At 44.1% G+C, this 25,729-nt stretch overlaps 1 protein-coding gene across 1 annotated transcript; it reads right to left on the bottom strand.

The window, feature by feature from the left end:
- Positions 1-12,476: 12,476 nt before the first annotated feature.
- On the bottom strand, positions 12,477-25,486 carry LOC121839957 (zinc finger and SCAN domain-containing protein 2-like). Its single transcript, XM_042300594.1, has 2 exons — positions 24,804-25,486; positions 12,477-14,827 (listed from the first exon to the last, which is right to left on the bottom strand). Exons 1-2 carry the CDS (start codon positions 25,201-25,203, stop codon positions 13,935-13,937), a joined length of 1,293 nt encoding a protein of 430 aa, XP_042156528.1. The 5' UTR covers positions 25,204-25,486; the 3' UTR covers positions 12,477-13,934.
- Positions 25,487-25,729: the final 243 nt, after the last annotated feature.

Here is a 25,729-nt window from a genome sequence, read left to right on the forward strand (position 1 = left end):
ATGTTGGAGCAGTGTAGACCTAGTCTGTTCATTATATACATCTACATGATGTATTGTTACACCATGTAGGAGCAGTATAGACCTAGTCTGTTCATTATATACATCTACATGATGTATTGTTACACCATGTAGGAGCAGTATAGACCTAGTCTGTTCATTATATACATCTACATGATGTATTGTTACACCATGTTGGAGCAGTGTAGACCTAGTCTGTTCATTATATACATCTACATGATGTATTGTTACACCATGTAGGAGCAGTATAGACCTAGTCTGTCCATTATATACATCTACATGATGTATTGTTACACCATGTAGGAGCAGTATAGACCTAGTCTGTTCATTATATACATCTGTATGAGGTATTGTTACACCATGTAGGAGCAGTATAGACCTAGTCTGTTCATTATATACATCTACATGATGTATTGTTACACCATGTTGGAGCAGTATAGACCTAGTCTGTTCATTATATACATCTACATGATGTATTGTTACACCATGTAGGAGCAGTGTAGACCTAGTCTGTTCATTATATACATCTACATGATGTATTGTTACACCATGTAGGAGCAGTGTAGACCTAGTCTGTTCATTATATACATCTGTATGAGGTATTGTTACACCATGTAGGAGCAGTATAGACCTAGTCTGTTCATTATATACATCTGTATGAGGTATTGTTACACCATGTAGGAGCAGTGTAGACCTAGTCTGTTCATTATATACATCTACATGATGTATTGTTACACCATGTAGGAGCAGTATAGACCTAGTCTGTTCATTATATACATCTACATGATGTGTTGTTACACCATGTAGGAGCAGTATAGACCTAGTCTGTTCATTATATACATCTACATGATGTATTGTTACACCATGTAGGAGCAGTATAGACCTAGTCTGTTCATTATATACATCTGTATGAGGTATTGTTACACCATGTAGGAGCAGTGTAGACCTAGTCTGTTCATTATATACATCTACATGATGTATTGTTACACCATGTAGGAGCAGTATAGACCTAGTCTGTTCATTATATACATCTACATGATGTATTATTACACCATGTTGGAGCAGTATATACCTAGTCTGTTCATTATATACATCTACATGATGTATTGTTACACCATGTAGGAGCAGTATAGACCTAGTCTGTTCATTATATACATCTACATGATGTATTATTACACCATGTTGGAGCAGTATATACCTAGTCTGTTCATTATATACATCTACATGATGTATTGTTACACCATGTAGGAGCAGTATAGACCTAGTCTGTTCATTATATACATCTACATGATGTATTGTTACACCATGTAGGAGCAGTGTAGGCCTAGTCTGTTCATTATATACATCTACATGATGCATTGCTATGTAACGGTGCTCTTCTTGCGTTGTGTACAATCAAACATCGACACGAACTCCAACTTGTAGCACCAGTCATGGAGATTTATTCTGATAGAAACAGCACAAAATTGCACGTCATGCAATGCACGGCTCACCATCCAACTCTGCACTCACGCACTCTTGTTTTGTGCTTGTTCACTGGGGATGTAGTTACCAAAATAATACAATTACAATATACAATATAATATATTTAACAATGTACATGATAGGAGTAGCACAAAATTGCACGTTGTGCAATGCACGGCTCACCATCCAACTCTGCACTCACACACTGTACAAAATATATGAACCCCCCCCACCAGACACAGTAAGTTGCTAGCTAGTATTAGCGGGAATTCTTTACAACAAAATGCACAACAAATATTCTCCAATAAACGCTGCATCTTATGTGTGATGTTAGAATAACATTTACAAACAAATTGATATAAATTGTACATTTAAATCATCACTTGGGAGTATAAAAATCACTTTTGACGTACAGTGCTTTGCAACCAACAACTTACCGCTGGTTTGGTGCTTGTTCACTGGTACGATTCTAACTGAAACATCCTCCCTCGTAAGCAAGCTACGCAAAACAGCCAATAAGATGCCATGTTGAGTAGGTGAAGGCAAGACAAAACTAAAACCAAAAACCCATTGGCTTAACAATAAAGTGGCAAGGGGAATCACCAATATAACCCTGTTACAGTTACACCATGTAGGAGCAGTATAGACCTAGTCTGTTCATTATATACATCTACATGATGTATTGTTACACCATGTAGGAGCAGTATAGACCTAGTCTGTTCCTTATATACATCTACATGATGTATTGTTACACCAGTATTGTTAAACTGAGAGCGCGAACCACTGCTTTTAACCAGGGCAAGGTGACCGGAAACATGACCGAATACAAACAGTGTAGCTATTCCCTCCGCAAGGCAATCAAACAAGCTAAGTGTCAGTAAAGAGAAGAAGTAGAGTCGCAATTCAACGGCTCAGACACAAGAGGTATGTGGCAGGGTCTACAGTCAATCACGGATTACAAAAAGAAAACCAGCCCCGTCACGGACCAGGATGTCTTGCTCCCAGAGAGACGAAATAACTTTTTTGCTCGCTTTGAGGACAATACAGTGCCACTGACACGGCCCGCTACCAAAACCTGCGGGCTCTCCTTCACTGCAGCAGACCGTGAGTAAAACATTTAAACGTGTTAACCCTCGCAAGGCTGCAGGCACAGTCGGCATCCCCAGCCGGGTCCTCAGAGCATGCGCAGACCAGCTGGCTGGTGTGTTTACGGACATATTCAATCAATCCTTATCCCAGTCTGCTGTTCCCACATGCTTCAAGAGGGCCACCATTGTTCCTGTTCCCAAGAAAGCTAAGGTAACTGAGCTACACGACTACCGCCACTCACTTCCGTCATCATGAAATGCTTTGAGAGACCACATCACCTCCACCCTACCTAACACCCTAGACCCACTCCAATTTGTTTACCGCCCCAATAGCTCCACAGACGACACAATAGCAACCACACTGCACACGGCCCTAACCCATCTGGACAAGAGGAATACCTATGAGAGAATGCTGTTCATCGACTACAGCTCAGCATTTAACACCATAGTACCCTCCAAACTCGTCATCAAGCTCGAGACCCTGGGTCTCGACCCCGCCCTGTGCAACTGGGTACTGGACTTCCTGATGGGCTGCCCCCAGGTGGTGAGGGTAGGTAACAACATCTCCACTCCGCTGATCCTCAACACTGGGGCCCCACAAGGGTGCGTTCTGAGCCCTCTCCTGTACTCCCTGTTCACCCACGACTGTGTGGCCATGCACGCCTCCAACTCAATCATCAAGTTTGTGGACGACACTACAGTGGTAGGCTTGATTACCAACAACGACGAGATGGCCTACAGGGAGGAGGTGAGGGCCCTCAGAGTGTGGTGTCAGGAAAATAACCTCACACTCAACGTCAATAAAACAAAGGAGATGATTGTAGTCTTCAGGAAATAGCAGAAAGAGCACCCCCCTATACACATCTACGGGACAGTAGTGGAGAGGGTAGAAAGTTTTAAGTTCCTCGGCGTACACATCACGGACAAACTGAATTGGTCCACCCACACAGACAGCGTTGTGAAGAAGGCGCAGCAGCGCCTCTTCAACCTCAGGAGGCTGAAGAAATTTGGCTTGTCACCAAAAGCACTCACAAACTTCTACAGATGCACAATCGAGAGCATCCTGTCGGGCTGTATCACCGCCTGGTACGGCAACTGCTCCGCCCACAACCGTAAGGCTCTCCAGAGGGTAGTGAGGTCACCGGCAAACTACCTGCCCTCCAGGACACCTACACCACCCGATGTCACAGGAAGGCCATGAAGATCATCAAGGACAACAACCACCCGAGCCACTGCCTGTACACCCCGCTATCATCCAGAAGGTGAGGTCAGTACAGGTGCATCAAAGCAGGGACCGAGAGATTGAAAAACAGCTTCTATCTCCAGGCCATCAGACTGTTAAACAGCCACCACTAACATTGAGTGGCTGCTGCAAACATACTGACTCAACTCCAGCCACTTTAATAAGGGAATTGATGGGAATTGATGTAAAAATGTATCACTAGCCACTTTAAACAATGCCACTTAATATAATGTTTACATACCCTACATTACTCATCTCATATGTATATGTATATACTGTACTCATTTAAACTGCTGCATCTTGCCATCTTTATGTAGTACATGTATCACTAGCCACTTTAAACTATGCCACTTTATGTTTATATACCCTACATTATTCATCTCATATGTATATACTGTACTCTATACCATCTACTGCATCTTGCCTATGCCGTTCTGTACCATCACTCATTCATATATCTTTATGTACATATTCTTTATCCCTTTACACTTGTGTGTATAAGGTAGTAGTTGTAGAATTGTTAGGTTAGATTACTCGTTGGTTATTACTGCATTGTCGGAACTAGAAGCACAAGCATTTTGCTACACTCGCATTAAAATCTGCTAACCATGTGTATGTGACAAATAAAAAATATGATTTGATTTGAGGATATTACTATTGAACTATGAACCCATTTAATAACCAGACCTTCATACAAACATGCTCTGTTGAATTCTTGGCGGAGTCACAACGGGCGGCCTAAGCGGCATCTAGTCCATCTTCTGACTGGACGCAGTTGAGTAAAATGTACATTTTATTTTCAGACTACAAGTTAAAGGGTAGGAAGCCACCCTTCCCTCTTACTGAAAATGTCCAGATAACTTGTTTCATGCACATCAAAGGTGAGGATGAATTTCAGAAGTTCACTGCTTGTATTAATGAAGGAGTGGAATTGATGAATTTCCTCTGCTGTGCCCTTGAATAGATGGAACACGTCATCAATTAAGTCTTTTTCAGAGCCTGATGAGGTGCTAGAATGGATTGTTAGGGCTGAAAATCACATTCTTCTCAAACCCCACATACAGATTGGCATAATTAGATGCTATTTTTAAACTATAATGACCTGAGCGCCTACTTGTCTTGTTTGTGTTTCTTTTACACATTCTACGTAAAAGAGACCGAAGAATGTGTAACAGTATAGCTTCCGTCCCTCTCCTCGCCCCCTACCCGGGCTCAAACCAGGGACCCTCTGCACACACCAACAACGGCCTCCCACAAAACATTGTTACCATCGCTATTAGCGCGCACCCCGCTAACTAGCTAGCCATTTCAGATTGGTTACAAATGCACAATGGTCAATGCTATCTGGGATTCTTGGGACATCCCTATCCTAAACCCTAACCTTAAACCCTACCTTAACCATTTAAAATGTCAACTTCAATGGGCTAGGGACGTCCCAAAGATGTATCTCTACCTGGAAATACATGATCTAAGTGATTGATAGTTGGTATTCAGCAGTCATAAAGCCTTATTTACTTTAATGAACTACTAAGATAGTGATTTTGTCAGACAGCAGCTCTACACTTTATTGACTGACTGATCCATTCATCCTTCCAACCCTCCTCAGCCTTCCTCTTCTCTGAAGACCCAATGAGGATGGAGCTCTTGTCAGAGAGCTGTTGAGGGACTGGTTAGGGAGAACACTACAGCCAGAGGTGAGAGGTCACACACGGTTTAGATGGTAAATATTTATGTCCCCTTAGTGGTTCATCACGTAAGCAAACGGGAATATGTTCCATCATCTATGTTTATTTACATTACTGCAAATTGTCCACTGATTTGGTGTAATTTCTTACCCCTTTTGGCTATATGAAAGTACATTTCCCCTCAGGCACACACATTTGTTCTTTGTTATTATGAAGGTAATTTGTGTAGAATGTACTTTTCCCCACTCATTCACCCCGTCTCTTTACATTGTTTATGCATAGTCGGTGGCTAGAATCAAATTCCGAACACAATGCCTATCCTGGCAGATCTAAACTTAAATCAGCACATTGTGACTTTTGTGCATCCAGACCTACTGCAGCTTGGAGTGATCAGATGTCAAGAGAATTTTCAATCCCAATGATAATAACTGACAATAAATAGCTCTGACCAATCCCATGGGTTTAATAATAATTAGTCACTCAGTTTATGCAAAAGGTTAGTACAGTTTATTCAGAGAACGTTCTAAAGTCCATTATACAAAGACATCCATTTTATAGCTGCGCACATACTTCCACACAAACAGTAGGTATCCTACGCACTTACTTCCACACAAAGAGTAGGTGAGTTGTATCCTTCTCCGTAGTTCTCACCACTGTGTATCACTGCCCAGACAACAGTTCCATCCCCCGAGATTAGGGAAACCTTGAGAAGTACTCCCTATGCTATCATAGGTTCCTCAGAGGCTTAGCCAGGTCGGTCCAAACACAGTTGAACTGTTCTTGTTTTTTTTTCTCCCTTCGGCACACACATACAAGTTCAAATCCTAAACTATGCCTTGCTCAGACAGTCTGTGTTTTTCCACTGTACAGATACATTGTTTAACATAATTCTGACAAACTACACACATCAGATTAAAATGTTATGATTCTAATCAATTTCATACAGTTATAAGGATTCAGAGTGGAATTATTTTATTATTATCTTATCATCAGATGACAACTGCTAAACACAGGTATGTGACAAATAACATTTGATTAAATTTATTATGAAGGTCATGAGTAAAATGTACTTTTCCCCACTTAATCACCCCATCTCTTCACATTGCTAATTTCTATTCAGTGGCCTGACTACATCCAGACTATGTCAAAAGCCCATCCTGGTAGATCTGAACCTAATTCAGCTTGGAGTGATCAGATGACAGAAGTCACATTTAGGTGCCAGGTGTAACTTAGGCCATAGATGCTCTATATCCATTACTTTGAGTGTTTTATATAATATGACTAAATGTGTTTCTTTCTGTGTTGCAGGGGCAGTCAAAAAATGGAACAGCAAGGCCACAGAACATGACATAAGCAGAGCTGTTGGAGACCACCTCACGCCCCTGGTAGAGCCGGGGGTGGTGTTTACCACTCCACCAAACCTTCAGCAGGCTGGAAAAGTGGGATTGATACTTTTTTTTTCCATACTAAGAGGGACCAAGAGTCTGTTGATTGGCCAGTCATTGGGTTCATTTGTTGAAATCAAATCAAGCTTTATTAATACAGCACATTTCAGACATGGATGCAACACAATGGCTTCACAGGGAAAAAAGAAAATAAACTGAAATATTTAGTACACAACAAACAGAAGACTAACAACTAAAAAACATTCTAAGGAAAGTCCATTGATTAAAATATTAATTGGATGCAACATCCAAACCAAAATATAAGCTTGTTTTTTAGGAGTGACTCTGAAAGACACTATGGGGGTGTCCACTGAAAATTGACTAGTAAGTAACAACAACTGGGACATAAAAGACACCCACCACGAGACCCACTAAATCTGTCCAAGAAGAGGCAAACAAAAAAAACACACCAAAAAGGTGGTTAAAATAATTTATTACAATCAAAACCATTCATACTATTACAAAATCATAATTCTCATTCATTCTTAATAAAATTCTATTTACAAAAACATCAAACAAAAACAAACCTCAGGGGAGCATCGTCCCTCCCCGTCATACCTAACCAATACCTAACCCTTTCCCTATCTCCCCTTCCCTAATCTATCCCCTTACCAAACTCACTCTAACACTCCCAGCCCTAAACCCCCTTTCCACCTCTCCCGTGCCGCATGCTTCCCCCACTTCCTCTCCTCCCTCTTCATCCTCCCCCTCAAATCACCTTCCACCCTTCTCACTATCCCTTCCACCCCCCAATCTCTCCCTGTCTTGACTAAATTCTTCCTGGCTTCCCACAGTCCTTTTTAAAGAGACTCATGAGAAGCCAGAGCAGAAACCTGTCCCTATCCGTTCCCTTTGCACTCCCTACGCCTCTCTCTAGCCTAGCCCATGTCAAAACAAAATCACTCCTAACCACACCTAGCATCACCCGTGCCCTAGCCCATACTAGTCCGGCAAAGGCACAGCCCCAGAAGGCATGGCGCACAGTCTCCTCCCTGCCACAAGCAGATCTTGGACAGGTGGGGGATCGCACCAAACTATACCGGTACAAGATGGAAAGTACCGGCAAACGCTTAGGAAGGCTCAACCAATTCAGGTCCTTGAGCCCGTTGTCCAGGCCCCGCGCCTGCACTCCCTCCCAGACCACTGACGAGATGCCCGCTACGGGCGCAGGACTCCCTGCCTGCCTGACCTCCTCGTACAGGTGCCTGTGGTCTAAACCTACTCAGGCAACTTCAACCTCGGGGTGCGCACGCAGCCACTTGGCCGCATGACCAAAGTGCCACGGCAGCTGTTCCGCCCGAGGACCCGTGTTAGACCACACCATTACGCTTCTCGCCTGATACGAGAAGAACACCCGCAGGAGGTAACCGGACGGGTGTATCACTGGCTGAGCAAGCAAGAAAGAAACAAAAATTGAGTCCAGCTTGAGGGGGAAATGTGGTACCCCCCTACCTCCCTCCCCGATGGGACAGATCATGCGTGCCCTGGCGACCCACTCGCACCTGCCACTCCACATAAACTGAAACACAAGCCTCACTAGAGGCCTCCTCAGACAAGCCGGCAATGGGTAGATATATGCCAAATACAAAAGAGACGGCAACACATCCACCTTTAGGACCAGGACTTTGCCCATAAAAGACAAATACCTAGCCTTCCACATTGCTAGCTTCCTCTGTACCACTGCGATACGCATGTTCCAGTTTAGCGTCGCTGAGCCGGAGGTCTCAAAATGAACCCCGAGAATCCTCAGGGACCCTTCACAGAGAGATAACCCCCCAGGCACATCCGTTCTACCGCGCCATCTTCCGAAAAACTTGACGGAAGACTTTGCATGGTTCAGAACTGCTCCCGACGCTTGGGTGAAATCCCCAAAGATGGCAAGGGACCTTGTCAGGCACGAGTCCTTGCACAACAGCAAGGAAGTGTCGTCGGCGTACTGCGTCATCTTAACACGCAGCCCACCACTTCCAGGGATCAACAAGCCTTCCACCCCTGTGTCTGCCCTAATGGCAGCCCCCAGAGGCTCCATGTACAGAACGAAGAGGAGAGCCGAGAGTGGGCATCCCTGCCTGACCCCAGACGAGAGGTCAAAACGTCACCTAAGTGACTATTTACACTAACTCGACACCCCGCTCCGACATATAAAGTACGGATCCATCCTATAAACTTCTCCCCAAATCCTAATCTACCTAACACCCTGAATAGAAAAGATCTATTCACGCGATCAAAAGCTTTCGCCTGATCTAGCGCTGCTACCATTAAAGGCAGCCCTCTATCTTCAACCCAAGCGATGGAATCCCTGATCAACTGTAGGTTCCATCTTATAGAGCGGCCCTCTACCCCGCACGTCTGATCCTCGTGGACGACGTAGGGAAGGGCTGTGCGCAACCGGTCTGCTAAAACCTTTGCAAGAATCTTGTAATCTACGCACAGCATAGTCAATGGCCGCCAGTTGCCAAGGTCAGTTGCTTCCCCCTTCTTATAAAGAAGTGACAGCACACCAACAGCCATTGATCCCCCCGGGACCCCCGTCTCAAGGATGGCCTTCAAGACTTCGAGAACCACTGGTCCAAGTATACCCCAAAACTTGAGGTAAAACTCAGCCGGCAGCCCATCCATCCCAGGCACCTTCCCTTTTCCCATCCTCCTAAGAGCGCTCTCAACCTCTTCTAGTGAGATCTGGGCCTCCATCACGTCTCTAATGTCCTCTGGCAACCGCCGGGACAAGTGTTCTAAAAACACGTTTCCCTGCTCTACATCTATTTCCCTTTCCTTAAATAAACCTTGGAAATGATCAGTTGTCACCCTGACCATTTCCTCTGGTTTAATTACTATACTACCATTTTCTTCCCTAACTCCATGCATTACCTTCCTACTCTGCCTGGCCCTAACCGACTTAAAGAACATAGCGGAACAAGTCTCATTATGTTCTAGAAAGCCACTATGCGCACGCTCCAGGAAAGCTCGAGCCTTCTGCTCCTGCAGCTCCCTGAGCTGCGCCTTTAGGGCTGCGAATCTCTCCCAGTCAATCGACCCGCCGAGGTTGCCTGCCTCGTACTCGAGTTCAATTAACCTTTGGATACGATCCACCTCCCTCCTTTCCTCCCTTTTTTTCCTTCTACAATAACCTATTATAAAAGCCCTAATCCTCACCTTAACTAAATCCCACCACTCTAACACCCCTCGCACATGGACCGGAGGCCGTCAAGCCTCCGAAAGAAACAAAAAATGCGTCAACGAAAGCCTGCTCCTCCAGTATATCCCGATCTAACTTCCAGTACCCCCTACCGAAGAGGCAGACTGGCGACCCCACCTGCAGGAACACCCCGTCGTGATCCGTGAAGAAAACAGGCAACAGCCGCCCAGACAACTGACCCAAAGACCTGGATACAAAAATGTAGTCGAGCCTCCGCGCAACCCCCCTGGAGTTGCGCCATGTAGGACCGACCATTGCCGGATTAGTGTGCAGGCCACCATCAACCAGACCATGGCAAGCCATTAGCCCAGAGATGGCACCTGCACTGCTATCACCGCCTACCCCTAAATCTATATTAAAGTCTCCTCCTATCACCAAGTGCCTGTTTGTAACACACAGGGGCGCCAGACAGTCCACCATCTCCCTCCTGTCTGCCGCCACCTGTGGCCCATACACCCCAATTAACCTATATCTAGCTTCTCTAAACTTAACATCTATCCCCAAAACTCTACCCTGCATTATTACAAAAGTGTTCTCTATTTTAACCTCTCTATGCCCACACAAAATTCCTACTCCTGTTGAGTGCACCCCTCCTATGCCCCAAAAAGATTCCCCCTTATCCCACTCCCTCTTAAATCTACACACATCCCCACCATCCCTCAGGTGAACCTCCTGTAAAAAACAGAAATCAAACCCCACACCCTCTAAATAACAAAAAACCGCCCTCCTTTTAACATTATTCCTTAACCCCTAACATTTAGACTAAAAAAAAGAAACAGAACTATTCATTTAATTATTAACAACAAATAAAAAACCCCAAAAAAAAAAAAAAAAAACAAAAAAAAAAAACAGGAGACTCACCCGATGCTCCCCTGGTCCATCTCCACCGGCGGGGACGTCCTCTCCTCTCCTGACGCCCCCCCCGTCCTCCATCCCAACCCATGACCCAGGCAGTGTGTTGGGTCCTCCCTCCCCACCCACCATCCCCCTCCCTGTTTGCCTCGGGGCTGCATGTAGGGGACCCCATCTCCTCAAACAGGAGTTGGGATCCCTCTAGCAAACAGCCCACCGACCCCTCACTGGAGTCATCCACTAAAATGCAAGGGGCTGAGGCAAACCGGGAGGACAAAATACCCTCCCCCCCCCGCCACTCTCTTAGCCCCCCTCCCCCTCCACACCCCCTCCCTCTCACTTCCTGCCAAGCTCCCCCTCTTCATCCCTTTCTTCTTTGGTGAAGGAGGTAGCGGGGAGACACAACGTCCCATCCCCGCTAACTCCTCCACCAAATCCCTCATTTCGACCTCGAGGAAGCCTGGCAGGCTGTCCCCCACTCCTTTCCCCCATCCCCCCCCCCCCCCCCCTCCCCCCCCCCTCCACTCCTCCCTCCTTCTCCTCACTGTCCCCGTTCCTTCTTCCACTCCTTCTCGTACCACTGTCCCCTTCTCCCTCTTCTCAGCTCCTCCACGTTCTTCCACCTTTTTAATCTCTCCTTTTTCCTTCTTTCCATCTTCTCTCCTCTTTCTTTTCGCCTCTTCCTTCTTTCCTTCTTCGTCCTTCTCCTTCCTTTCCCCTGTGCCATCCGTACAATCCGCATGCGTCCCTCTTTCCTCCTCCCCCATCCCCCGCTCCCCCAGCTGCAGACGCGTATGACCTGTGACGAGCCGGGCAATCACGCCACAGGTGTACTTTCGAGCCACACCCGTGGCAAGCCTTGGGCTCGTCACACTCCTTGGCCTCGTGCTCTTCCGACCCACAAAAACGACATTTCTTGGCGCTGCACGAGGCCAGGATATGGCCGTAGGCCATACAACGCCTGCAGAACGGGGCTGACGTGCATAGTAGAGTGTTCCCCTGTCAGCCCCCAGGGAGAACATCGCCGGAGGATGGAGGTAGCCATCCACACTCTTCAGGGACTCCCTGAGTAACGCCTGGAACCCTCTCCTCCCGTTCCAGAAACCCAGGGAGTCCCTGAGGTACCTCGCTGAGGAGACATTGTCCATGTACCTCCCCAGAAAGGCCCTCACCTCTTCATCTTTCACATGCGGATTGTACATGGTTACGGTGACCACCCTGAAGTTGTTCTTCGCCAGGCTGGTCACCGCATAATGGCACAGGGGTCCCGTTTTCTCCGCTTCCTTTGCCATCTTCAATACATCATCATGTTTCTCCTCTTTGTGAAACGTCACATCGAAAGCCTTCTCATTCGGGTTCCCTTGAAGGCAGAGTACTTCCTTCACCTCTATCCTGAGGCATCCCATCAATATAGTCCTTCCAAAAGTTTCCCTGCCCCAAGGTTCCATCTCCTTTTCAGTCCATGAAAATCTTACGTATTTGCTATACCAATCCCCGGAACCGACCAGGTTTGCTTGTTTGTATTCATTTTTCTTCAAAAAAAAGCTCTCTTCAGAAAGAAGCTTCAACCTAAAATGAAAACATCTTAAAACAAAAAGGTGGAGCAAATAAAGGTGTTGACTCTCCACATCTATCAAGACAACTGAAGCACTGGGCCACACTCTTAAATAGAACCTGGACCAGCTCAGGTGAAACACCTTCCCACTAACAAGATGGACAAACCAGCACAGGTGTAACACATACTGACTAACGAGGTGACACCAATCAGTGCGTCCTACGTGCTAACGAGCTATACGTTAGGGAAGAAGAGAGTTCTCGAAGTCCAACCTCAAAACATAAATGGAAAAACCAAAGCCTGTAAAATCTTCCCCTTTAAGACAACAAATATATCCTATATTTTTGATGGACAAGTTTGCTCACCACCAACAAAACAACTTCCATTTCACAATATAATCAACTAAAATGCTTCGCCTTCTACAATATAAACATGGTGTCTACTGGCTGGGAACAATTAAAAACATGTATTTCTAAATAATAATATACAATCGTATAATTTCTATAGAATCCTAAATCTCATTAGCTTCTAGAACTCTCGTCGTCCTAAAACTCACTAGCTTCTAGAACTCTCTTTCCCTTGGAATGAGCTCAAACAAAACTCATCTCCAATAGGGAAAAATGTGTAATGAAAATAAATTAAGCTCCATGGCAACACATATCGATTTGGGGGGAAATCAGGTTGAACCTGCTCTTGAAACTAACACAACAAAACAAAAAAACACATGGAAATGGAGATATCTTTTACCTCACTGGTTGGAAGACAACCTGCAGAAGACAGTCAGCTACATTTTGGAGTGATGCATTTAAATGTAGGGGTCGCTAAACAAAGGAACCCAACACTAATTTGTCATAACTCATCAATATAATGCTAAAATCATTTGTGCGAGAGGAGGGAGATGAGGTTGCATGTCCTGTTAAAACTAACAGCTCAAAAACCACACGGAATCTGGGAATAATGTGTCCATCCCTGGTTAGAGGACAATTTGTAGAAAACAGCCAGATACATTTTGATTAAAATGGGTCGCCAACGCGGTAAGTAATACAGCTCTTTTTTGTTAAATCTCATTAATAGTACTCTTTCAATTCAGAGCCTGGTCTACATTGTGACATCATGAAAATACTTATTCTACATTGTGACATTATTTCACTGATTCATGAAACAACTCCTTCATGTATGCATTTTCTGATGTTTGATCAGAGATCTTTAATTAGAATATCTTGTCACATTGATCACAGCTATAAGTTTTTTTTTCTCCTGTGTGTGTTCTCTGGTGCACTTTCACTCTGCTTGACTGAGTAGAACTCTTCCCACATTGAGTACAGCTATGGGATTTCTATTCTGTGTGTCTTCTCTGGTGCGCTATCAGGCTGTTTGAGTAAAACTCTTCAAACATTGAGTACAGATACATGTGTTCTCTGGTGTATCTTCAGATAGCTAGACGCAGCAAAACTCTTCCCACATTGATTACAGCTATACGGTTTCTCTCCCGTGTGTGTTCTCTGGTGTATCTTCAGATAGCGAGATGTAGCAAAACTCTTCCCACATTGATTACAGCTATAAGGTTTCTCTCCTGTGTGTGTTCTCTGGTGTATCTTCAGATCGCCAGATATGATAAAACTTTTCCCACATTGATCACAGCTAAAAGGTTTCTCTCCAGTGTGTGTTCTCTGGTGTGATTTCAGGTTGCCTGACTGAGTAAAACTCTTCCCACATTGAGCACAGCTATAACGTTTCTCTCCTGTGTGTGTTCTCCGATGTACTACAAGGCCCTTTGACTGAGTAAAACACTTCCCACATTGATTACAACTATAGCGTTTCTCCCCTGTGTGTGCTCTCAGATGTATCTTCAGATAGCCAGATGTAGTAAAACTCTTCCCACATTGAGTACAGCTAAATGGTTTCTCTCCTGTGTGTGCTCTCAAATGTATCTTCAGATAGCCAGATGAAGTAAAACTCTTCGCACATTGAGTACAGCTATAACTTTTCTCTCCTGTGTGTGTTCTCTGGTGCACTATCAGGCTGCTTGACTGAGTAAAATTCTTCCCACATTGAGTACAGCTAAAAGGTTTCTCTCCTGTGTGTGTTCTCTGGTGTAATTTAAGTTCTGATGAAAATTTGAAATGTTTCCCACAGTCAGAGCAGCAGTGAGATTTCTTCCCTCTGGGTCTCTGCTGGTGTTTCTTGAGGTGTTCTGATCTGGAGAGATTCTTCTCTGCCTTGTCAGCATCATGATGTTGTTGAGGCTCCCCAGAGGATCCACGATAGTCACATCTCTCTCCTGTGTGAAAGTCAGACAGATGGTTAAAGTCCCACAACAACAGAAATGTACTGTTTGAGGTAAAAGGTGATGCCTGAAGTAAAATAAAATAACGTATTGAAGTTGATTTGCAGGACAACTCAGGATGGTAAGTTGGTGGTTGAAGATATCCCTCTAGTGGTGTGGGGGCTGTGCTTTGGCAAAACGGGTAAGGTTATATCCTTCCTGTTTGGCCTGGGGTATCAGCAGATGGGGCCACAATGTCTCCTGACCCCTCCTGTCTCAGCCTCCAATATTTATGCTGCAGTAGTTTGTGTCGGGGGGCTAGGGTCAGTTTGTTATATCTGGAGTACTTCTCCTGTCTTATCCGGTGTCCTGTGTGAATTTAAGTATGCTCTCTCTAATTCTCTCTTTCTTTCTCTCTCTCTGAGGACCTGAGCCCTAGGACCATGCCTCGGGACTACCTGGCATGGTGACTCCTTGCTGTCCCCAGTCCACCTGGCGGTGCTGCTGCTCCTCCAGTTTCAACTGTTCTGCCTGTGATTATTATTATTTGTTATAATCTCCACCCGGCACAGCCAGAAGAGGACTGGCCACCCCTCATAGCCTGGTTCCTCTCTAGGTTTCTTCCTAGGTTTTGGCCTTTCTAGGGAGTTTTGACAAGATGACCAAGAAGTGGATTGAGATAACGAGTTCAAATACGTATCACATAGCGAAAGAGATGGAACCAATTCTATCTGGAGAAAGACGGTTTCAGAAAGTTGATTCGAACTTTAGACCTAAGATACGAGATTCCGAGCCGTAAATACTTCAGGAAAACATGTCTGCCAGAACTCTACACAGAATGTCGGGACAGAGATGCCAAGGAAATCCGTAACGCTTCATTCTTCTCTACCACTGCCGACTTACGGTCAAGCTGGACCACAGAGCCATACATTAGCCCCATAATTCATTACATTGACGACAACTGGAAGCTGCAAAGCAAACACCTTCAGCCCTCTTATTTCCCAGATGAACACACCGGATAAATAATTTCAGCTGGGCTGAGGTAGGCACTTTCATCCTGGGGCTTGAAAGAGTCGCGTCAAGTATGTATGACTACCAACTGTGGATGGAACACGGTCAAAGCATTGGAGCGGAACAAATGGACAAGACAGTGGATGGAACACGGTCAAAGCATTGGAGCTGAACAAATGGACAAGACAGTGGATGGAACACGGTCAAAGCATTGGAGCTGAACAAATGGACAAGACACAGGCTACACATTGCTATTGGTAAGTGTAAACGTCCAAAACACACAGCAGGTAGAAAAATAACCTCACTTAAAAACAGCATAACTTAAATTGCAGAATAAATATTGTATTCTTTATCTCCTCTGTTTAAAGTTATAGCTCACTACACTGCCTGATCCTTCTTATGCGTTAAGCAGAATATATACCACTATGCAAATCCATCATATTTGTAATATGTAAATGTGTGCAATATCCAAACTTTACATTGCCTTTATTTATAATTAATACATTAGCCTCTGGTTTCAATGTATTCTCTCTTTCAATAATAAATATCCTACTATATAAATTATCCTGTTTTCTATAGCTCTCTTAATCACAACAGTACTATGTAAATTAAATGGATTAAATGCAAGGAAGTGGTCAGCACATTTTCCTATAGTTGGAAGAAGCAGAAGGCCCTGACAAGTCCACAGGATAAACTGAGCCTGCCCCTCAACAAGCTCATCACAGAATCCCTGATAAGGTGGGGATCTCCACTGCAGATGATGGAAACAGTCCTGGAGCAGGAAAAGGCCGTCACACAAGTCCTGGCAGCAGACAACAACACAGCACCTTGCACCCTCCTGGCAAGACATTGAGGTCTTTGAATACAAGGACTTGTCAACAGCTGTAATAATTTGACCCCCACAGGAAATCTACACTGGCAGTTATAGAAAGACCCATTTACTATATACCCATTGATTCTTGAAGAATATACACTACCATTCAAATGTTTGGAGTCACTGAGAAATGTCCTTGTTTTTGTCCAATAAAATAACATCAAATTGGTCAGAAATACAGTGTAGACATTGTTAATGTTGTAAATGACTATTGTAGCTGGAAACTGCTGTTTTTAAAAAATTGAATATCTACATAGGCCTATTATCAGCAACCATCACTCCAGTGTTCCAATGGCACGTTGTGTTAGCTAATCCAAGTTTATAATTTTAAAAGACTAATTGATCATTAGAAAATCCTTTTGCAATTATGTTAGCACAGCTGAAAACTGTTGTTCTGATTAAAGAAGCAATTAAACTAGCCTTCTTTAGACTAGTTGAGTATCTGGAACGTCAGCATTTGTGGGTTTGATTTCAGGCTCAAAATGGCCAGAAATAAACAATTTTCTTCTGAAACTCGTCAGTCTATTCTTGTTCTGAGAAATTAAGGCTATTCCATGGGAGAAATTGCCAAGAAACTGAAGATCTCGTACAATGCTGTGACTACTCCCTTCAGAGAACAGAGCAAACTGGCTCTAACCAGTGTTGGATTCGGGGGTAAACTTTGAACATTGAAATATTAAAGACATGATAGATCAGACGCAGAGTATATAAAGGAGTGAATCTGTAGACAGACAGAGTGGCTGTGGAATGTGCTGGGTGGACGGGAGGAGATCACAGGATTGCTATAGGGGAAGCGGATGGGCATCTGTGAATTAGGCGAAGGAGGGGTTGATGTCAGGAGGTCAGGTCAGATACCCTGAAGGGAGTAATAAGGGTTTGGTATCCTGTTACCCTCTTCCTGTCGAACCAGAAGATGTAAGGATTGGAGAGGAGGAGTGTCCAAAGTGGGGTATATATACTTGTTTTTGTATGAATTACAGCTGTAACGACCCTTTGGGAAGAATTAAACTTGGTTAAGCTACTCTGTGAGTTATTTACTCTGAAAAATTTGAACCTAACACCAGAATAGAAAGGGGAGTGGGAGGCTCGGGTGCACAACTGAGCAAGGGGAAAAGTACATTAGAGTGTCTAGTTTGAGAAACAGATGCCTCACAAGTGCTCAACAGCTTCTTAAAAACACCTCTCAATGTCAACAGTGAAGACGCGACTCGGGGATGCTGGCCTTCTATGCAGAGTTACAAAAAAAAATACATATCTCTGTCCAGTGTGTTGTTTTGCCCATCTTAATCTTTTATTTTATTGGCCAGTCTGAGATATGGCTTTTTCTTTGCTTTTTCTTTGCAGCATCTCGGAGTCACCTCTTCACTATTGACATTGAGACTGGTGTTTTGCGGGTACTATTTAATGAAGCTGTCAGTTGAGGACTTGTGAGCTTTTCTTTAAAAAACAAGGACATGTAAGTGACCCCAAACTTTTGAACAGTAGTGTAACTTATAAATGCTTCAAATATTTCAACTGTATTACCCCATCAGAAACCAAAACATAACCAAAACATTGCATAACTCCACTGTATAGCCTCGAAACCTGGTTAAAACTATGATTTTGACCTTATGGATTGATTCAGTCCTTGTATTCATAGTGTAGTGAATTCATGGGGTAGCCCTGAGCTGAACTCAAACCTGGGTCCAGTGACTGTCAAGCCAACACCTTATGACTGTTTCGCCAAGATGTCTGAACTTCTTGACGAGGTCGCTAGGTTTTGGGTTACGGTTGCTACAATAGCTTTCTCTATGAATTTGAGAACGGTAACAGTTCCCCAGAAAAATATGCAGTTGAAACAATAACAAAGATGTCATTCCACCACTGTTTTGGTCATAAGATGATGATGGGGCTGGAGAAATGTAACTACTCTCATAATAGACAGACCTGAGGACCTAAGGACAGACCTAAGGATGACCATCCATGATGTCAACATTATAGTTTTAACCATGTTGAGGCTACAGTGTTGGTTTACATTGTTTCTAAACATAGGAGTGAAAAAAATATTATTTGGGGATCTGATGGGGTACAACAGTCGAACTAAGCTCATGAGGCATGTGTTATGTTCTTCAAGAATCGATGGCTACAAATAAACAAATTTAAAAAGTCTAAATCTAGATTTAACCTTTAACACCACACATTAGTTCAAAAACTGCAGAGTTTGTGCCTCTGTTTTTAAGACTCCTCTATTTTTAAGTCTCCTCCCTAAGTTTGTTTTATTCACTGCTTTAGCACACTCCACCAACCCTGATGTCCTAGCCGTGTCCGAATCATTGCTTAGGAAGGCCACGAAAATTCCTGAAATTTCCATCCCCAACATCTTCCGACAAGATAGAACTGCCAAAGGGGGCGGAGTTGCAATATACTGCAGAGAGAGCCTGCAGAGTTCTGTCATACTATCCAGGTCTGTGCCCAAACAATTCAAGTTTCTACTTTTTAAAAATCCACCTGTCCAGAAACAAGTCTCTCACCGTTGCCGCTTGTTATTGACCCCCTTCAGCCCCCATCTGTGCCCTAGAAACCATATGTGAATTGATTGCCCCCCATCTATCTTCAGAGTTAGTACTGTTAGGTGACCTAAACTGAGATATGCTTAACACCCCCACCATCCTACAATCTAAGCTAGATGCCTTCAATCTCACAAAAATTAAGGAACCTACCAGGTACAACCCTAAATCCATAACCATGGGCACCCTCTTATAGATATCATCCTGACAAACTTGCCCTCTAAATACACCTTTGCTGTCTTCAACCAGGATCTCAGTGATCACTGACTCATTGCCTGCGTGCGTGATGGGTCCGCTATTAAACGACCACCCCTCATCACTGTCAAACGATCCCTAAAACATTTCAGCGAGCAGTCCTTTCTAATTGATCTGGCCCGGGTATCCTGGAAGGACATTGACCTCATCCCATCAGTAGAGGATACCTGGATGCTCTTTAAAAAAAGTGCTTTCCTCACCATCTTAAATAAGCATGCCCCATTCAAAAAATGTAGAACTAATAACAGATATAGACCTTGGTTCACCCCAGACTTGACTGCCCTTGACCAGCAAAAAAACATCCTGTGGTGTTCTGCACTAGCATCGAATAGCTCCTATGCAACTTTTCAGGGAAGTCAGGAATTAATATACTCAGTCAGTTAGGAAAGCTAAGGCTAGCTTTTTCAAACATAAATTTTAAAAGTTTTGGGACACTGTGAAGTCCATGGAGAATAAGAGCACCTAAATCGTAGATTTATCAGTGGTAACTGTGTTTCCTAGCCTCAGTGCAGTGGGCAGCTGGGAGGAGGTGCTCTTATTCTCCATGGACTTCACAGTGTCCCAAAACATTCAATAAGCATTTTTCTACGGCTGGCCATGCGTTCCACCTGGCTACCCCTACCCCGGCCAACAGCTCAGCACCCCCTGCAGCAACTTGCCCAAGCCCCCCCCCCGCTTCTCCTTCACCCAAATCCAGACAGCTGATGTTCTGAAAGAGCTGCAAAATCTGGATCCCTACAAATCAGCTGGGCAAGACAATCTTGACCCTCTCTTTCTAAAATTATACTCTGAAATCGTTGCAACCCCTGTTACTAGCCTGTTCAACCTCTCTTTCGTGTCGTCTGAGATCCCCAAAGATTGGAAAGCTGCCGGGGTGCATCCCCCTCTTCAAAGGGGGAGACACTCTAGACTAGAGGTCGACCGATTAATCAGGGCCGATTTCAAGTTTTCATAACAATCGGAAATCGGTATTTTTGGGCACCGATTTTTTTACACCTTTATTTAATCTTTATCTGACTAGGCAAGTCAGTTAAGAACACATTCTTATTTTCAATGACGGCCTAGGAACGAGGCAGAAGGCACAGATTTTTAACCTTGTCAGCATGGGGGATCCAATCTTGCAGTTAACTAGTCCAATGCTCTGACACCTGATAACATTGCACTCCACAAGGAACCTGCCTGTTACGCAAATGCAGTAAGCTAAGGTAAGTTGCTAGCTAGCATTAAACTTATCTTAGAAAAAACAATCAATGACTGTCATTGCTCCAATGTGTACTTAACCATAAACATCAATGCCTTTCTTAAAATCAATACAAAGTATATATTTTTAAACCTGCATATTTAGCTTACAAAAAAATCAAGATTAGGAGGCAATATTAACCAGGTGAAATTGTGTCGTTATTTTACCGTTCATGTCTTCCATTGAGAATGTCTTGATCTGCTTCAAATAAGGTCTGTGTTTCATGCAGGCTTAAACCGCCTCAGCGTTTTGATACCCGTGTAAATCTCACTAGGATAAGGTAATGTGTGTCAACATATTTTCATAAATCCACTCTACAAAAAAATGATCTTTGCTTATATTTAGCCAATATTGATCAGAGTTACCTTGTCCTATGGATATCAACACAGTTATAAAATTGGCACGGTGGTGTAAGCCTACACGAAACAGACCTTATTTTAAGTGAATCTAAAAATATCCTATGGAATAAATGAAGGAACCGCTTTTCAGATTTTGCTAGAAGGTGTCATGGGAATTATGACTCGCACTTTGGTCGTCAATTCTTACCATGCCCATTATTAAAATAGGATTTCCTGCATATAGGAATTACAGTTTTTGTTTTCTACATTCAGGTAACTTAAACTCTTAAACTTAAACTCTATTTTTATTCAAACAGTTGAGAGTATTTGTATCCTAAGCAGAATCTTCAGTATCATTGTCACTTCAGAGCTGTGTGTGTGTGTGTATTTATGTATTATATTAAGTTAAAATAAAAGTGTTCATTGAGTATTGTTGTAATTGTCATCATTACAAAAATGTGTGTATTTTCTGTATGATATATACACTGCTCAAAAAAATAAAGGGAACACTTAAACAACACAATGTAACTCAATGTCAATCACACTTCTGTGAAATCAAACTGTCCACTTAGGAAGCAACACTGATTGACAATACATTTCACATGCTGTTGTGCAAATGGTATAGACAACAGGTGGAAATTATAGGCAATTAGCAAGACACCCCTAATAAAGGAGTGGTTCTGCAGGTGTTGACCACAGACCACTTCTCAGTTCATATGCTTCCTGGCTGATGTTTTGGTCACTTTTGAATGCTGGTGGTGCTTTCACTCTAGTGGTAGCATGAGACTGAGTCTACAACCCACACAAGTGCCTCAGGTAGTGCAGCTCATCTAGGATGGCACATCAATGCGAGCTGTGGCAAGAAGGTTTGCTGTGTCTGTCAGCGTAGTGTCCAGAGCATGGAGGCGCCAGTACATCAGGAGACGTGGAGGAGGCCGTCGGAGGGCAACAACCCAGCAGCAGGACCGCTACCTCCGCCTTTGTGCAAAGAGGAGCAGGAGGAGACCTGCCAGAGCCCTGCAAAATGACCTCCAGCAGGCCACAAATGTGCACGTGTCTGCTCAAACGGTCAGAAACAGACTCCATGAGGGTGGTATGAGGGCCCGACGTCCACAGGTGGGGGTTGTGCTTACAGCCCAACACCATGCAGGACGTTTGGCATTTGCCAGAGAACACCAAGATTGGCAAATTCGCCACTGGCACTCTGTGTTCTTCACAGATGAAAGCAGGTTCACACTGAGCACATGTGACAGACGTGACAGAGTCTGGAGACACCGTGGAGAACGTTCTGCTGCCTGCAACATCCTCCAGCATGATCGGTTTGGCGGTGGGTCAGTCATGGTGTGGGGTGGCATTTCTTTGGAGGCCGCACAGCCCTCCATGTGCTCGCCATAGGTACCGAGATGAGATCCTCAGACCCCTTGTGAGACCATATGCTGGTGCGGTTGGCCCTGGGTTCCTCCTAATGCAAGACAATGCTAGACCTCATGTGGCTGGAGTGTGTCAGCAGTTCCTGCAAGAGGAAGGCATTGATGCTATGGACTGGCCCGCCCGTTCCCCAGACCTGAATCCAATTGAGCACATCTGGGACATCAAGTCTTGCTCCATCCAACGCCACGTTGCACCACAGACTGTCCAGGAGTTGGCGGATGCTTTAGTCCAGGTCTGGGAGGAGATCCCTCAGGAGACCATCCGCCACCTCATTAGGAGCATACCCAGGCGTTGTAGGGAGGTCATACAGGCACGTGGAGGCCACACACTACTGAGCCTAATTTTGACTTGTTTTAAGGACATTACATCAAAGTTGTATCAGCCTGTAGTGTGGTTTTCCACTTTAATTTTGAGTGTGACTCCAAATCCAGACCTCCATGGGTTGATAAATTTGATTTCCATTAATCATTTTTGTGTGATTTTGTTGTCAGCACATTCAACTATGTAAAGAAAAAAGTATTTAATACGAATATTTCATTCATTCAGATCTAGGATGTGTTATTTTAGTGTTCCCTTTATTTTTTTGAGCAGTGTATATGTACATTTATTTTTAAATAAATCATAATCGGTCGACCTCTACTCTAGACCCAAACTGCTACAGACCTATATCCCTCCTGCCCTGCCTTTCTAAAGTCTTCGAAAGCCAAGTTAACAAACAGATCACCAACTATTTCTAGTCCCACCACACCTTCTCCACTATGCAATCTGGTTTCCGAGCTGGTCATGAGTGCACCTCAGCCACACTCAAGGTCCTAAACGATATCTTAACCACCATCGATAAAATACAGTACTGTGCAGGCATCTTCATCGACCTGGCCAAGTCTTTCGACTCTGTCAATCACCACATTCTTATTGGCAGACTCAATAGCCTTGGTTTCTCAAATGACTGACTCGCCTGGTTCACCAACTACTTCTCAAATAGAGTTCTGTGTGTCAAATCGGAGGGCCTGTTGTCCGGTCCTCTGGCAGTCTCTATGTGGGTGCCACAGGGTTTAATTCTCAGGCCGAATCTTTTCTCTGTAAATATCAATGATGTCGCTCTTGCTGCTGGTGATTCTCTGATCCACCTCTACGCAGACGACACCATTCTGTATATTTCTGGACCTTCTTTGGCCACTGTGTTAACAAACCTCAAAACGAGCTTCAATGCCATGCAACACTCCTTCCGTGGACTCCAACTGCTTTGAAATGCTAGTAAAACTAAATGCATGCACTTCAACTGATTGTTGCCCGTCCAGAGTTCTGACAACTACAAATAAACTCTCCTTCCAGACTCACATTAAGCATCTCCAATCCAAAATGAAATCTAGAATCGTCTTCCTATTTCACAAAAAAGCATCCTTCACTCATGCTGCCAAACATACCCTCGTAAAACGGACTATCCTACCGATCCTTGACTTTGGCGATGTAATTTACAAAATAGCCTCCAACACACTACCCAGCAAACTGGATGCTGTCTATCACAGTGCCATCTGTTTGGTAACCAAAGCCCCATATACTACTCATCACTGCGACCTGTATGCTCTCGTTGGCTGGCCCTCACTATAAATTCATCGCAAAACCCACGGGCTCCAGGTCATATATACGTCCTTGCTAGGTAAAGCCCTGCCTTATCTCAGCTTTCTGGTCACCATAGCAACACCCACCCGTAGTATGCGCTCCAGCAGATATATTTCACTGGTCATCCCCAAAGCCAACACTTCCTTTGGCCGTCTTTCCTTCCAGTTCTCTGTTGCCAATGACTGGAAAGAATTGAAAAAAAAATCACTGAAGCTGAGGGTTATATCTCCCTCTCTAACTTTAAGCATCAGCTGTCAGAACAGCTTACCGATCACTGTACCTGTACACAACCAATCTGTAAACAGCACACCCAACTACCTCATCCCTATATTGTTATTTATCCTCTTGCACCCCAGTATCTCTACTTGCACATCACCATCTGCACATCTATCACTCCAGCGTTAATGCTAAATTGTAATTATTTCACCTCTATGGCATATTTATTGCCTTACCTCCCTACTCTTCGACATTTGCACAGACTGTACATAGATTTTTCTATTGTGTTATAGACTGTACGTTTGTTTATGTGTAACACTGTGTTGTTGTTCTTGTCACACTGCTTTGCTTTATCTTGGCCAGATTGCAATTGTAAATGAGAACTTGTTCTCAACTGGCCTACCTGGTTAAAAAAAAGGTGAAATAAATCAAATACATTTTTTAAAAAGACAGTACTTACTAGTGTTAACCGGGGCCCGTTCATCATTAGAACCATAGGATGCCTTAACATGCCTTTGAGAAACCGAGCCTGGATATCCAGTTTCCTCCTCTTCATCTTCCAATGTGACAGTCATCTCCCCCTCCTCCTCCTTCACTCCAAAAACAGCATCCTCCTCTTTCTCTTCCTCCTCTTCTTTTACTGTAACGTCCTCCTCCTCTTTCACTCTGAACGCGTCTTCCTCTTCTTTCACTGAAACGTCTTTCTCTTCTTCTTTCACTGTAACAGCCTCACCCTCTACTTGTTTTGGTATTTTGACATCCTCTTCCTCCTCTTTCACGACAACGTTTAGCCACAGACCCTCTTTCTCCGTCCAGCAGACACGCTCTTCTTCAGCAGGAGAGTAGCTTAGTGAACTCATGGTCGGAGATGTTAGTTAGCTAGGCTAATGCTAACTTAACCAGCCCGCTGGCTGACTAATAACAACAACAACGGTAAATATGAAATTAAATCGGATAACTAACTAGACGACAGAAGTGGGTATAAAACACAGTGGCTAATATACACTAAAGCGTCTAAAGAGCTTTATTGGTTCGGCTATTTTGGCTAGCAAGCTACCGAGGTGGCTGACTAACTGTTGACGCTGTTGAAAGCAGCGTTCCGTCCACTAGATTATACGTCACGCTAGCAGCATTGCATGAAAGTCTCAGACCGCTATCTGCTGACTGGAGTGGGTAACGCAGTTGAGTAAAACGTATTGTTATGAAACAGTAGGGAGCAGGTCTCGAACCCTCGACCTTCTAGACCGAGGTCCGGCGCATGCTCGTGCGGCAGAGTCGATTTCCGCGCATATAAACCCAGGGTCGTTACAGTATATTTAAGTTGAAGTGTAGGAAGCATGAGTTTCTACTCTCCAGTGTAACAACAGCATTACCTTAAAGTCCCAC

This window comes from Oncorhynchus tshawytscha, linkage group LG18 (genome assembly GCF_018296145.1).
Source record: "Oncorhynchus tshawytscha isolate Ot180627B linkage group LG18, Otsh_v2.0, whole genome shotgun sequence".
Classification (NCBI taxonomy): Eukaryota; Metazoa; Chordata; class Actinopteri; order Salmoniformes; family Salmonidae; genus Oncorhynchus; species Oncorhynchus tshawytscha.

Excerpts from the sequence above, each read along its gene's own strand:
- LOC121839957 (XM_042300594.1), bottom strand. The coding sequence starts at position 25,203 with ATGAGTTCACTAAGCTACTCTCCTGCTGAAGAAGAGCGTGTCTGCTGG. Across the intron at positions 14,828-24,803 it reads ACGGGCCCCGGTTAACACTA|GAGAGAGATGTGACTATCGT; the intron begins GTAAGTACTGTC and ends ACTTTCACACAG.